This window comes from Saccostrea cucullata, unplaced genomic scaffold (assembly GCF_032062105.1).
Source record: "Saccostrea cucullata isolate Sc308-1 unplaced genomic scaffold, CSIRO_AGI_Scuc_v1 ctg9854, whole genome shotgun sequence".
In the NCBI taxonomy this organism is placed as follows: domain Eukaryota; kingdom Metazoa; phylum Mollusca; class Bivalvia; order Ostreida; family Ostreidae; genus Saccostrea; species Saccostrea cuccullata.
Window position 1 is genome coordinate 8919 of NW_026924734.1, and position 12905 is coordinate 21823.

At 35.8% G+C, this 12905-nt stretch overlaps 1 protein-coding gene and 1 long non-coding RNA gene across 2 annotated transcripts; both read right to left on the bottom strand.

Moving 5' to 3' along the window:
- Positions 1-3561: 3561 nt before the first annotated feature.
- On the bottom strand, positions 3562-6778 carry LOC134267159 (uncharacterized). The gene is made up of 4 exons (XR_009992103.1): positions 6596-6778; positions 5442-5557; positions 4126-4312; positions 3562-3912 (listed from the first exon to the last, which is right to left on the bottom strand). It is a non-coding gene; the product is annotated as an uncharacterized LOC134267159 (long non-coding RNA).
- A 2361-nt stretch (positions 6779-9139) lies between these two features.
- Positions 9140-12050, bottom strand: LOC134267160 (multiple epidermal growth factor-like domains protein 10). The gene is made up of 7 exons (XM_062749380.1): positions 11976-12050; positions 11635-11750; positions 10368-10537; positions 10027-10111; positions 9826-9940; positions 9378-9533; positions 9140-9291 (listed from the first exon to the last, which is right to left on the bottom strand). Exons 1-7 carry the CDS (start codon positions 12031-12033, stop codon positions 9155-9157), a joined length of 837 nt encoding a protein of 278 aa, XP_062605364.1. The 5' UTR covers positions 12034-12050; the 3' UTR covers positions 9140-9154.
- Between the last annotated feature and the right edge of the window lie 855 nt (positions 12051-12905).

Consider the following 12905-nt stretch of genomic DNA (forward strand, 5'->3'; position numbering starts at 1 on the left):
ATACAAAAGGGAAAACCCATACAATCATTAATTTACAGGAGTGAAATTAGGGAGAGCTAAATGTAACATTTAAGAAACACATCACTGAGATCTAAGTCATAAATTTGATAACCCGCATGGGTAAATGGCATTAATTGATATCCTGATACACGTTACAGGAAAGAACTGTCAACAGTTAGAAACTAACAACACATTCTATAATGAAATGAAACAACTGAACCCCAGCCATATGTAGTGTATATTTCATTCACGACTTTGAATCCAACATTTTTAGCACACAAAGTGTCTAATTTTATCTCATTTTTTCATAATTAGTTCTTCTTTTTTTTCTTTGTGATCACAAAAGGGGGGGGGGGGCCCGGGCCACTGGAAGAGGTAATTATTTTGAAAACATAGCTTAACATTGAAACTATTTATCTATGATAATAAAAGACAGCTGCATTTGCTTTTGATTTGCAGAGCCAGATGTTAATGATTGAAATTGGGTCAGTAGTATTTTGAATTACATAAATTACTTTCTAGTGTTCTTCTTTTTCCAGAAAATGATTTACATCTAAATCCTTATCACATTTGGAAAATTAATTGAATGATGAAATGGTCATAATAGGAGTAGAAAAGATCTTGCAATATTAAGAGTTGACCAGCAGCATAGCTTTCCATAAATGGAATGCCAGTGAACTGCAGCCATTGGAAGATTGCATCAGGAAGAAGATGACTGTTTGCAATGCCAGTTATAGGACATTCAAACTTCTTTTTGTGAATATTTCAATCTATGAAAATGTGATTGGGGAATGTGATGTGAAGCGTGAATGACGGAATTGCTTGTGATTTGCATCTTTTATGCCAATTTAGGAGTAAAGAAAATGACAGGATTAATCGACATGATTCTCAAAACTGTGTTTCACTGTGATTGTTGGAGTGTTTCAACTGTTATTCATATAAAAGTCAGCCTTGGATGTTTAAATGCTGTGAAACGGTTAAAAATATTCTAACATGTAACTATGATTTAAAATAGTAAATTGAAGATTATGATTTTTAAAATTTTAACGACAATCCTTTATTTGAATCTTATTCACATTTTATCACACTGAAAAAAATATTAAGAAAATAAAAATAATGTATGCTAAGCTTAATTTGTCTAATCTTTTTTATACATGTTATATGTAGTTAAAAATATTTGTACTAATTAAAAGTTTATTGTACATTTATATTCATGCTATAGTTGTAGCTCCCATAGCTATAATATAATATTTAATTCAAATCTATTTAAAGCAGGCGTATTTTTTGTACAGGCGTATTTTTTTGTACGGGCGTATTTTTTTATACGGGCGTATTTATTTTGCAGGCGTATTTTTAGGGGTATGCTTGAAATCTAGGCGTAATTCTATTTTTAAAATTTCCAGGCGTATTTTGAATTTCCAGGCGTACTCATTTGCATATTTCGGCCAAAAATACGGGAGGATTACGCCTCGTGTACGCCCGTATTTTACATTATACGCCTGGTTTTATATATTCATTTCAATAGAGATTTCGACAAGGATTTTTTAGAATTAAAATACGCCTGGATTTGTTTAAAAATACGTGACTTAAATTTCGTACGGGTAATCTTACCATGAACCGCTGGGACAGAAAAGCTGAATATTATGTGGAAACACCTGGGGAAGGGTAGATTCTAAATTGTTCAAATTATGACCCCTGGGGGTAGGATGGGGCCACAATAGGGAACCCAACTTTTACATTGAAACAAACTCTGTATATATTAAGAAAATTCTTTAAAAAAAATATTATTCTAGGGAATTACTGGGCAAGCAAAGCTGAAATTTATGCGAAATCCTTGTGGGATAGTGTAGATTTAAAATTGTCCAAATTATGACCCTGGGGTAGGTAATATGGGATCACAAAAGGTATAACAAAGGGGTAAATTTTGTAAAGAACTGCAAACATGGCCAAAGCTTTTCATGTAAGCGATGTGGCCCATAAGCCTCTTATAGTATTTATGTTCCCCAAACGAAGTTGGGGAACATATTGTTTTTACTCTGTTTCTTATTATTATTATTATTATTATTATTATTATTATTCCTGGGAAAATTTTGTCCTCGAGTGATCTTGTAAACTATACATCCGACTTAGGTGAAACCTTTTTAGGGTCAGTAGGCATGTTATGTAGAGTTGCCAAACAAAGGTCATTTTGCGCGCACGTGCTTGCAAGAGCGAGCACGTGCAACACATGAAATGACCAATATAATGTATACTGCCGTAACTTTTCTATTTTTTGATGAAATGTTTTGAAACTCATAATGTAAGGATATATTAGTAGTATAAACAAGATGGCATAGTCAATATGGCAAGATCTCACGCGCATGCACGTGCGCTTCGCTCTGATTGGCTGAAACTAAAGTCTCTATATCTTTCTTGTTTCTCGTCATAATCATTTGAAATTTTGAACTTAGTCACATATTATGAAGATCTACGGCATGATATATCAGAATTTTCATGAAAGCACTTACATGCACGTGTGCTTGCAAGAGCGCGCACGTGCAACACTTGAAATGACCGGTTTAATTGATATAGGCGTAACTTTTTACATTTTTGATGAAATGCTTTGAAACTCGTAATATAAGGATATATTTGTGGCATAGACAATATGACATGGTCAAAATAGCAAGATCTCACGCGCATGCACGTGCGCTTCGCTCTGATTGGCTGAAACTAAAGTCTCAATAACTTTCTTGTTTTTTCGACGAAATCTTATGAAATTTTGAATATAGCCATGCATTAAGATATCCTACAACATGATATATAGCAGTTATCATGAAAACATGTGCATTCATGTGCGCTGCAATCTGATTGGCTTAAACTTTAAATAGCTATAACTCCCTTGGTTTTCAACCAAACAGGATGGGATTTGGAACATAGATAGATATAATGGACTTCTACAAGAAGGTATGGTCACCATGCACATGCATACACGTGCGTGTGCGTGCGCTGTCATCTGATTGGCTGAATTTTTAAACAGCTATAACTCCCTTGGTTTTCAACCAAACGGGCTGGGATTTAGAACATAGATAGAAGTAATGGACTTCTACAAGAAGATATGGTCAATATGCTCATGTATGCACGTGCGTGCAAGTGAAATGAGTTAAATCAAAAATACACTTGAATGAGCGAATTTTTTAATACTTTTGGATTAAATACTTTAATATTTAGTATATTAAAAGATATAGTTTGTGTAGACAAGATGATATGGTCATTACGCACATGCATTCACATGCGCACGCGTGCAATGCTAAAATTTGAATGAACTTGGCGTTCTTAAAGTCTCAAATGCATAGATTCTGTCCTATTTAATGAAGCTTACAGGGAATATGGCACCAAAAGGGAGTTGGGGAGCGTTTGGGGAACATCTGTAACGGTCCCCGTTACAATTAGCACTAGTTTTATGTGAAATGCTATCGCAATACATGTATACTGGTATAAGTGATAGTAATGATATTTTACAGGATATTTGAAAAAATATTAACTTCAAATCTGTGTTGAAACACCTTTAATAATGCACAATTTCACCATTTGAAAGAATAAACAAACAGTGATCAAAAATGTAATAATGACTGAAGCATAGAATATTTGATTAAATACTTTTATTACTAATTACAAAATGATGTTTTTATAGGTAACTGGTTACATAATTCACTAGAGTTTGAAGTTATGATAACCATGCAGAGTAGAGATGTTGTAACAAAGACATGCCTGCATGAAGAAGACAGTTCACTCAATTTTTCAGTATAATGTGTCAGATTTAAATTCATCTTATGTAGGACAAAACAATCAGAACATTCTGCTGGATCACAGCTAGTAAGTGTTTATATGAATGAAAAAGATTTTACTCTTCCTACGTATACTTCAGATTGGAACCTGAAAACGACAATTTACCAAATATGTATTTTTAATATGTAAGCAATTCATCTTAATATGATGAGCATATCTGAATTTTTAATGTATCTTCAAATTTCATTTTGCACAAATTTAAAAGTATTTTTTACGCACTGAAATCTTTATGACGAATTAAAATGTTTTATCATTACTTTTTTCAGACACAAAGTACATATTGACAAAACCAAAGATTACCTGGTAGTTTGCCAATGGAATGATCACTAGATGATCTAGACAACACCTTTTTCCTCAGAAATTTTAGGAAAGAGACTTGATCGCCATCTTCATTCATCTTCATGACTTCTATTTCTCATGTCTTTTCAACAACATAGACTCCACACTCAAGCATCAGTGGGCGCTGAGCTTTTATAAACATTTATTCCTATAAAAAATAATTAAACAACAATGAAAACAGTTCAAACAAACTGGTTTATCCTTTAATCTACAGATGTTTTATGTTTGAAGCAATTTATGATTTTAAAGACTTATTTATTTAAAATCTGTTAAGGTACTTGGATAATAAGATTCTAGTAAAATTATTTTATATATATAAAATCTGTCTTTTTTTCTTAAATGAAGGATATGGAAATAACGAACAGTATTCAATCTCAACGTCCATTAAAAAATATACAAAATAGGAGCAGAGCAAACACGGACCTCCAAAACATCAGAGGTGGGATCAGGTGCCATGGAGGAGTGAGCATCCCCTGCCGACCGGTCACACCCACCGTGTGCTCATTGTATTAATCAGGAAATAACGGAAAAAAATCTGTCGTCAATTCAGTGTATAAATAATGGACTAACAATTGGTATGAAAAACGTCAGTCAGCATTTCATTCAATGATAAATTGTATTTGCTGACAAGGTCATTGTATCGACCATAGAATTTACGAAATAATGACTTTAAACGAGACTGTTGATATTTTTGTTTCCTCAACTTGCTTGTTAATAATTTACCTCGTTCAAGAAATTGTTCATACGTAGAGCTTGCTCTTGCGTATCGAATCAACTGAGATATATATACTCCGTATGCAGTGGATGAAGGTATATTGCTGCATAAGTAAGGGAAGTTGACGATAGAAAAGTTAAAGTTATCACGTTTATCATATTAGCTTGGTTGTTAGATTACCATTAGTGTCTTTTTAAAGTAAAATATCCAAGTATGAAGCAGAAGTGTCGGACTCTGTGGTATTAAAATATAAATTTTTTTCTTAATTCACACAAATTAAACATATTTGATTTGAAAAAGAGGGCGAGCCTAGACCGTCCCTTGGCAATGGCCCAGACAGAGATATCTCAGCCCTGATGGCGAGACAGCCCTACTTCCTATATGCAGCCTCGCCTAGTCCAAACAGGGCTGATACACTACTGATATATTATAGGAATATACATGTTTGTTCATTAGGGATTTTCCAATGAATAAACATACTTTAAAAATTTACAAATACTTGATAAAAAAGAACTCTGCTGGGACTGAAAACCAAACTTAAGACATCAGCATTATTTCATACCTTATAAAATATATCTGCAGGTACCTATGGCTAAATATTTATTTGTATTTTACACAGACATGTTTGTGCTTTCCCATCTTGTGTCTTCAGTCTTCACCAGGTGGCTATTCAGTATCCTACAATAAAATTCTTGTTCTGAAAACTCATCATTTATGTAATCTCACCACTGTTAAATTGTTTAAGAAAAAAAAAACTTTCATAAATATCCTTTACACTTGTGTTATACACTTTTATTTTGTGTGTATAGGAATATTTTAATTTTTGGTATTCTGTTATATTTGTGGTAAACAAAAATGTATATCCTGGGTCTGAATTTACCTAACACAGGAAGTTTTGGAAGGGCAAGGTCAACATTCATTGGTGACGTAGTTTGATACAGACAACAAATGTTGTTCTGCACTGGGATTTAAAATAAAATATCAACGAAGGATTTATGTGTTTAAATCGTTGGATGTATAACAAAGTCAGGAAATCTGTGGCATGTGCATGTAAGGACATCACATGTTCACATAGAAACGATATGATGTTTATTTTGACCGTGTGTTACACTTTACAACAAACTATGGGTTGAATTTTTATGGAGAGTTATTGAGAAACGGAAAGGTAAGACAGCAATTTTTAATAAAAATCTAAATACTACTGTAGACTAGTGATAAAAGCAGTCATTCAGGGTTTTTTTTAGGGGTCGTAGGGGGCCTGTATAAGGCCCCATTCCCAATGGTAAAAAGTATGTGTTTTTCCCAATTTCATTGAAGAAAATTCCCAAAAGAGAATCGAAACAAACAAACCGGTTAAAAAATGTTCAAACGCAGTAACATTTTTATCAAAAGTGCTGTTCCAAATAAAAATCTAAAAGGCATTCTCCCAAAACTGATTGACTGAATGCAAAATAAGTCAAAAAAATACTTTGCAAATAAAACAAAACCCCTCTTATTTCAATTTATATAGAAAAATATTAAATATGATACTTTTCCCAATATCAACCAAATGTTGCTATTTTTCCCAATTAGAAAGGCCCAGGCCCTTGTTTTTAAGACCTAGAAAAAACCCTGTCATTTCACTCGAGCAAAATTTGCAGTAACCTAGTCTCAATTATTTTAGCAAGGTGAAGATTGCAATTTATCCAAGCCTGTAATGTATGAATTGAGTCATACCTCTTTGCTTCATGCAGTGTATAACCGTTTAATGAATCTTTGATCCCTTCAGTCTCAGTCTGGGTAATCGTATGAATAAGTTTTGTTGAAGACGTAATTTCTTGCAGTACAAATAGGCTATATTTGGCAATCTCGGGCGTTATAGGTTATTTGGACGTCGATAACCATAGAGCACTCCCGAACGTGTGTGACGTCATTTCCTTACTGACGGCAATGTACGGAAAATTACGAACAATGGATGATCCCCTTCCGAAGCGGTGGCCATTTTGACAATGTTAAATCCCCGTAGACTTTGAATTTGCCGCTGTGTGTATACACTGGTTGACCTCGAGGGTTCGGATAAATGCAGGAAGTTTGGAAAAAAATCAATCTAACAATCGGACATAGGTTGAAGTCCAAGGTATTTATTTATTTTGATATATTTTGCAAAAAGTAGTGGCGCTCCGGTCGTGGGACAGACTATAGACTGTCTTTACGTACCCTGATTACAGTATGTCCCGTTGTATTGTTAGGCTGGCTTTATGTACCCTGATTACAGTATGTCCTGTTGTATTGTTAGACTGTCTTTACATACCCTGATAACAGTATGTCCTGTTGTATTGTTAGACTGTCTTTACATACCCTGATTACAGTATGTCCAGTTGTATTGTTAGACTGACTTTACATACCCTGATTACAGTATGTCCTGCTCTATTGTTAGGCTGGCTTTACATACCTTGATTACAGTATGTCCAGTTGTATTGTTAGACTGACTTTACATACCCTGATTACAGTATGTCCTGTTGTATTTTTAGTCAGATTACAGTATGTCCCGTTGTATTGTTACCCTGACTTTACATACCCTGATTACAGTATGTCCTGTTGTATTGTTAGGCTGTCTTTACGTACCCTGATTACAGCATGTCCCGTTGTATAGTTAGGCTGGCTTTACGTACCCTGATAACAGTATGTCACGTTGTATTGTTAGACTGTCTTTACGTACCCTGTTTACAGTATGTCACGTTGTATAGTTAGTCAGATTACAGTATGTCCCATTGTATTGTTAGGCTGTCTTTACGTACCCTGATTACTGTATATCCCATTGTATTGTTAGGCTGGCTTTAAGTACCCTGATAACAGTATGTCACGTTGTATAGTTAGGCTGACTTTACGTACCCTGTTTACAGTATGTCACGTTGTATAGGTAGTCAGATTACAGTATGTCCTGTTGTATTGTTAGACTGTCTTTACGTACCCTGATTACAGTATGTCCTGTTGTATTGATAGACTGACTTTACGTACCCTGATTACAGTATGTTCTGTTGTTTTGTTAGACTGTCTTTACATACCCTGATTACAGTATGTCCCGTTGTATTGTTAGGCTGTCTTTACGTACCCTGATTACAGTATGTCCTGTTGTATTGTTAGGCTGTCTTTACGTACCCTGATTACAGTATGTCCCGTTGTATTGTTAGGCTGACTTTACGTACCCTGATTACAGTATGTCCCGTTGTATTGTTAGGCTGGCTTTACGTACCCTGATTACAGTATGTCCCGTTGTATTCTTAGGCTGACTTTACGTACCCTGTTTACAGAATGTCCTGTTGTATTGTTAGGCTGACTTTACGTACCCTGTTTACAGTATGTCACGTTGTATAGTTAGTCAGATTACAGTACGTCCCTTTGTATTGTTAGGCTGACTTTACGTACCCTGTTTACAGTATGTCACATTGTATTGTTAGGCTGTCTTTACATACCCTGATTACAGTATGTCCCATTGTATTGTTAGGCTGGCTTTACATACCCTGATTACAGTATGTCCCGTTGTATTGTTAGGCTGACTTTACGTACCCTGATTACAGTATGTCCTGTTGTATTGTTAGGCTGACTTTACGTACCCTGATTACAGTATGTGGCGTTGTATTGTTAGGCTAACTTTACATACCCTGATTACAGTATGTGGCGTTGTATTGTTAGGCTGTCTTTACATACCCTGATTACAGTATGTCCCGTTGTATTGTTAGGCTGGCTTTACGTACCCTGATTACAGTATGTGGCATTGTATTGTTAGGCTGTCTTTACGTACCCCGATTACAGTATGTGGCGTTGTATTGTTAGGCTAACTTTACGTACCCTGATTACAGTATGTCCCGTTGTATTGTTAGGCTGTCTTTACATACCCTGATTACAGTATGTTCTGTTGTATTGTTACGCTGTCTTTACGTACCCTGATTACAGTATGTCACGTTGTATAGTTAGGCTGACTTTACGTACCCTGATTACAGTATGTCCTGTTGTATATTTAGGCTGATTACAGTATGTCCCGTTGTATTGTTAGGCTGACTTTACGTACCCTGATTACAGTATGTCCCGTTGTATTGTTATCCTGGCTTTACGTAACCTGATTACAGTATGTCCCGTTGTATTGTTAGACTGTCTTTACGTACCCTGATTACAGTATGTCCTGTTGTATTGTTACCCTGGCTTTACATACCCTGATTACAGTATGTCCCGTTGTATTGTTAGACTGTCTTTACGTACCCTGATTATAGTATATCCCTTTGTATCATTAGACTGACTTTACGTACCCTGATTACAATACGTCCCGTTGTATCCCGGGTCACAGTCACACACACCTGTCTCCCTGTCACAGTTACCATGGGAACCACATAAGCACCTCTGAGCACAGGACACACCCCACATCCCACTGGGACAATCTAAACACATGATACATTGTAATACAACAGAAATTTACTTCTGTATAGATGAGCTCTACATCGTGACAAGGTGTGTCTGTACTTACGTTGGTCACACTTTTGTCCCGTGTATCCTGGGCGACACTGACAAGCGCCATCTACAGGACTACAGGTCAGCATTCCCCTGACGTCACACACATCACGACACACACTCTCACAGCCGGCGCCGAACGACAGGCTCGGACAGGACTTCTTACATTCATCTGGTCATACATACAACACGCACCAGGATTATACAGTTTAATAATACAAGTTTTGTTTTAAGATATTGCTTTATAGATATATTTGGAAAAAAGCAAGTTTACAAATGACTACTTACAGATTCCTTTTATAAAGAAACTAATTTGAACCTAAGTCACCAGTCAGCTAAGACACATTTATTTTAGTCTTCAACAATTATATAATGTATTTTTTTATATAAAGCGTTACCTCTGGTAAACCTGGGCTGACAGATTCACTTTCCTTATACATGTATATATCTATATAAAGCGTTACCTCCAGTAAACCTGGGCTGACAGATACACTTTCCTGTGTTGACATCACAGCCCTCCGACAGGGGGCCACACGTACAGTTCAGGGTACAGCCCGGGCCATATCTTCCCTTGGGACACTGGAGATAAGAAGTTTAAATGTTCACATGGAGAGTTAAAGTGGCAACAAGTAAGATCCATATATTAAAGAATCAATATTACTTACCCTCTGAGCACAGTCAGATCCCATGAATCCCGTGGGACACAGACAGGTTCCATTGACATTGTTACATTCTCCACCATTCTGACAACTTTTAAATAAAAAAATATAAATGTGAACAAAGTAGAAACAGAGACATAATTCTAAAATCTTACATACAATTGCACACAGTGTGACATATTTTGTCTTTATTTTTTTCCCGAATGATCTGTGCTCAAGATAGTTTCAAATTACAAAACAAATTCATTTTAAATACGTTCAAAAATTATTTCATCTTTGTGAATGTTTATTTCACAAATAAAATAAAGAGATCCTTAATAAAATAAGAGTAAACAATCCTTATGTACCTGCAGTTCTGTTTACATCCGTTGCCATAGGTACCTGTGGGGCATGGCTGCTGACAGAAAAACCCCTGGTAACCTGGTAAACAATGACATTGACCAGAGACTGGGTCACAGGTGTCGCTATGGACACACTGGTCACAGCCATAGATACAGCCTGGGCCATAGGTCAGCTTCTGTAAAATTAATAGAGTTAACCTGAATAATTAGGTCACAGCCATAGATACAGCCCGGACCGTAGGTCAGCTTCTGTAAAATTAATAGAGATAACCTGAATAATTATGTCACAGTGATAGATACAGCCAGGGCCGTAGGTCAGCTTCTGTAAAATTAATAGAGTTAACCTGAATAATTAGGTCACAGTGATAGATACAGCCTGGGCCGTAGGTCAGCTTCTGTAAAATTAATAGAGTTAACCTGAATAATTAGGTCACAGTGATAGATACAGCCCGGGCCATAGTTCAGCTTCTGTAAAATTAATAGAGTAAATCTGCATAATTAGGTCACAGTGATAGATACAGCCAAGGTCATAGGTCAGCTTCTGTAAAATTAAAACTGTAACAGTCCAACCTTAATATAAGGTTACAGTGATAGATCTATACAACACTGGTCATAGAACAGTTTTTACCAATCAATACACTCAAATTTAAATATTCAGTGATAAATACATTTAGTTTGCTTCTAAAATGTCAATATATTTCGTACTTTAATACTTCACTGGTCTCACATGAGACTTTAGTTCTACTAGTTTGAATTCATAATAGTTGCATAGCTAATTAAACCAGAAGTCTCTGTCGAGAGGCTCTACTGGTTTGTACGTGTAGCAAAGGAAGAGAAAAGTACTTAAGCAGTTGGGAATTGAATGTTTACAACAGCAATAAATGAAATAATAATCCTTGATAAAGTCTCTTTATGTTCGTAGTGTAGTCTACTTGTCTGCCAAGTTATATTGAAATCAGACCAAAACTGTAAGAGGAGAAGCATTTTAAAAGAATTTCACAGAAATATCTATTTTTAGTAACCACGGCAACACCGTTCATCGAAATCAAAACTGATAAAGATCATTATGTATCTTAGTGTAGTCTACTTGTGTGCCAAGTTATTTTGAAATCAGACCAAAACTAAAGAATGAGGAGCAGAATTTTGAAAGAAATTTCACAGAAATTTCTAATTTTAGTAACCACAGAAAACACCTTTCATCGAAATCAAAAACTGATACACAGAATTATGTATCTTAACTTTTCATTTCAGGTTACATACCTATCTGTATTACCTGACATTTCTGGTTACAGTCAAGTCCAAAGAACCCAGCATCACATAAACAGATGTCATTGTTAAAATGACAGCGACCATGGTAACAGTTACTGCAAGCGGGTTTACAGGATAAAGCTATAAATAAATTTACAGCATAAAGCTATAAATAGATGTACAAGATAAGGTTATAAATAGATTTACAGGATAAATTAATTTTGGATGTCCCTTCATATGGTTCTTCCGAGTTTATCCAAATAGCAATAGTTTCAGTGTGCTAAGATTCAAAACTTTTTTTAAAGGAAAAATTTTACGGTAAACATTTATAACAAACAGACAAACATACATCAAAATAAAACTTACTTGAGACGGTAACTCCTCCAAGGGCTGGCGTATCTGTAAACAGTGAAAAAAAAAACATTAAGAGAAAATTATACTTCAAAAGAAAGCAACATACCTGTGTACAATTTTGCTGACAAGTATAAACAAGAGGCTCAGGGGCCACAGCGCTCACCTGAGCTCATCAGGCTTGAATTTACTCCCCCCCCCCACCCCCCCCCCACCCCCTGGCGTTCATCATTTGAACAAACTAGAATCTACACTACCTGAGGATGATTCCATATAAATATCACTAATCATAGCTTTGAAGTACTTGAAAAGAAGATTTTAAAAGGTTTTAAAAGGTTTCCCTATATATCACTATCTGAAACATTTTGGCCCCACCCTTGCCCAGGGGTCATGATTTGAACAAACTTGTATCTACACCACCTGTGGATGATTCCACATGAGTTTCATCTTTCCTGGCCCAGTGGTTCTGGAGAAGAAGATTTTTAAAGATTTTTCCTATATCTTCCTATGTAAAATTTGGGTCAGCCATTTTGGCCCCATCCTTGACCCAGGCGTCATGATTTGAACAAACTTGAATCTACACTACCTGAGGATGATTCCACATGAGTTTCATCTTTCCTGGACTAGTGGTTCTGGAGAAGAAGATTTTAAAAGATTTTTCCTATATATTCCTATGTAAAACTTGGGTCTGCCATTTTGGCCCCAACCTTGCCCCCGGGGGTCATGTTTTGAACAAACTTGAATTTACACTTCCTGAGGATGATTCCACATGAGTTTCATCTTTTCTGGTCCAGTGGTTCTCAGGAGAAGAAGATTTTTTTAACATATTTCCTATATATTCCTTTGTAAAACTTGGGTCGGCAATTTTGGCCCCACCCTTGCCCTTAGGGTCATGATTTGAACAAATGTGAATCTACACTACCTGAGGATGATTCCACATGAGTT

Bases quoted from the DNA above. Each gene is read 5' to 3' on its own strand.
- LOC134267160 (XM_062749380.1), bottom strand. From the start codon at position 12,033: ATGTTTTTTTTTTCACTGTTTACAGATACGCCAGCCCTTGGAGGAGTT. The intron at 10,112-10,367 runs GTACATAAGGAT...TTTATTTAAAAG, and splicing joins GGATGTAAACAGAACTGCAG to TTGTCAGAATGGTGGAGAAT. The intron at 9,292-9,377 runs GTAAGTACAGAC...TCATGTGTTTAG, and splicing joins GGGACAAAAGTGTGACCAAC to ATTGTCCCAGTGGGATGTGG.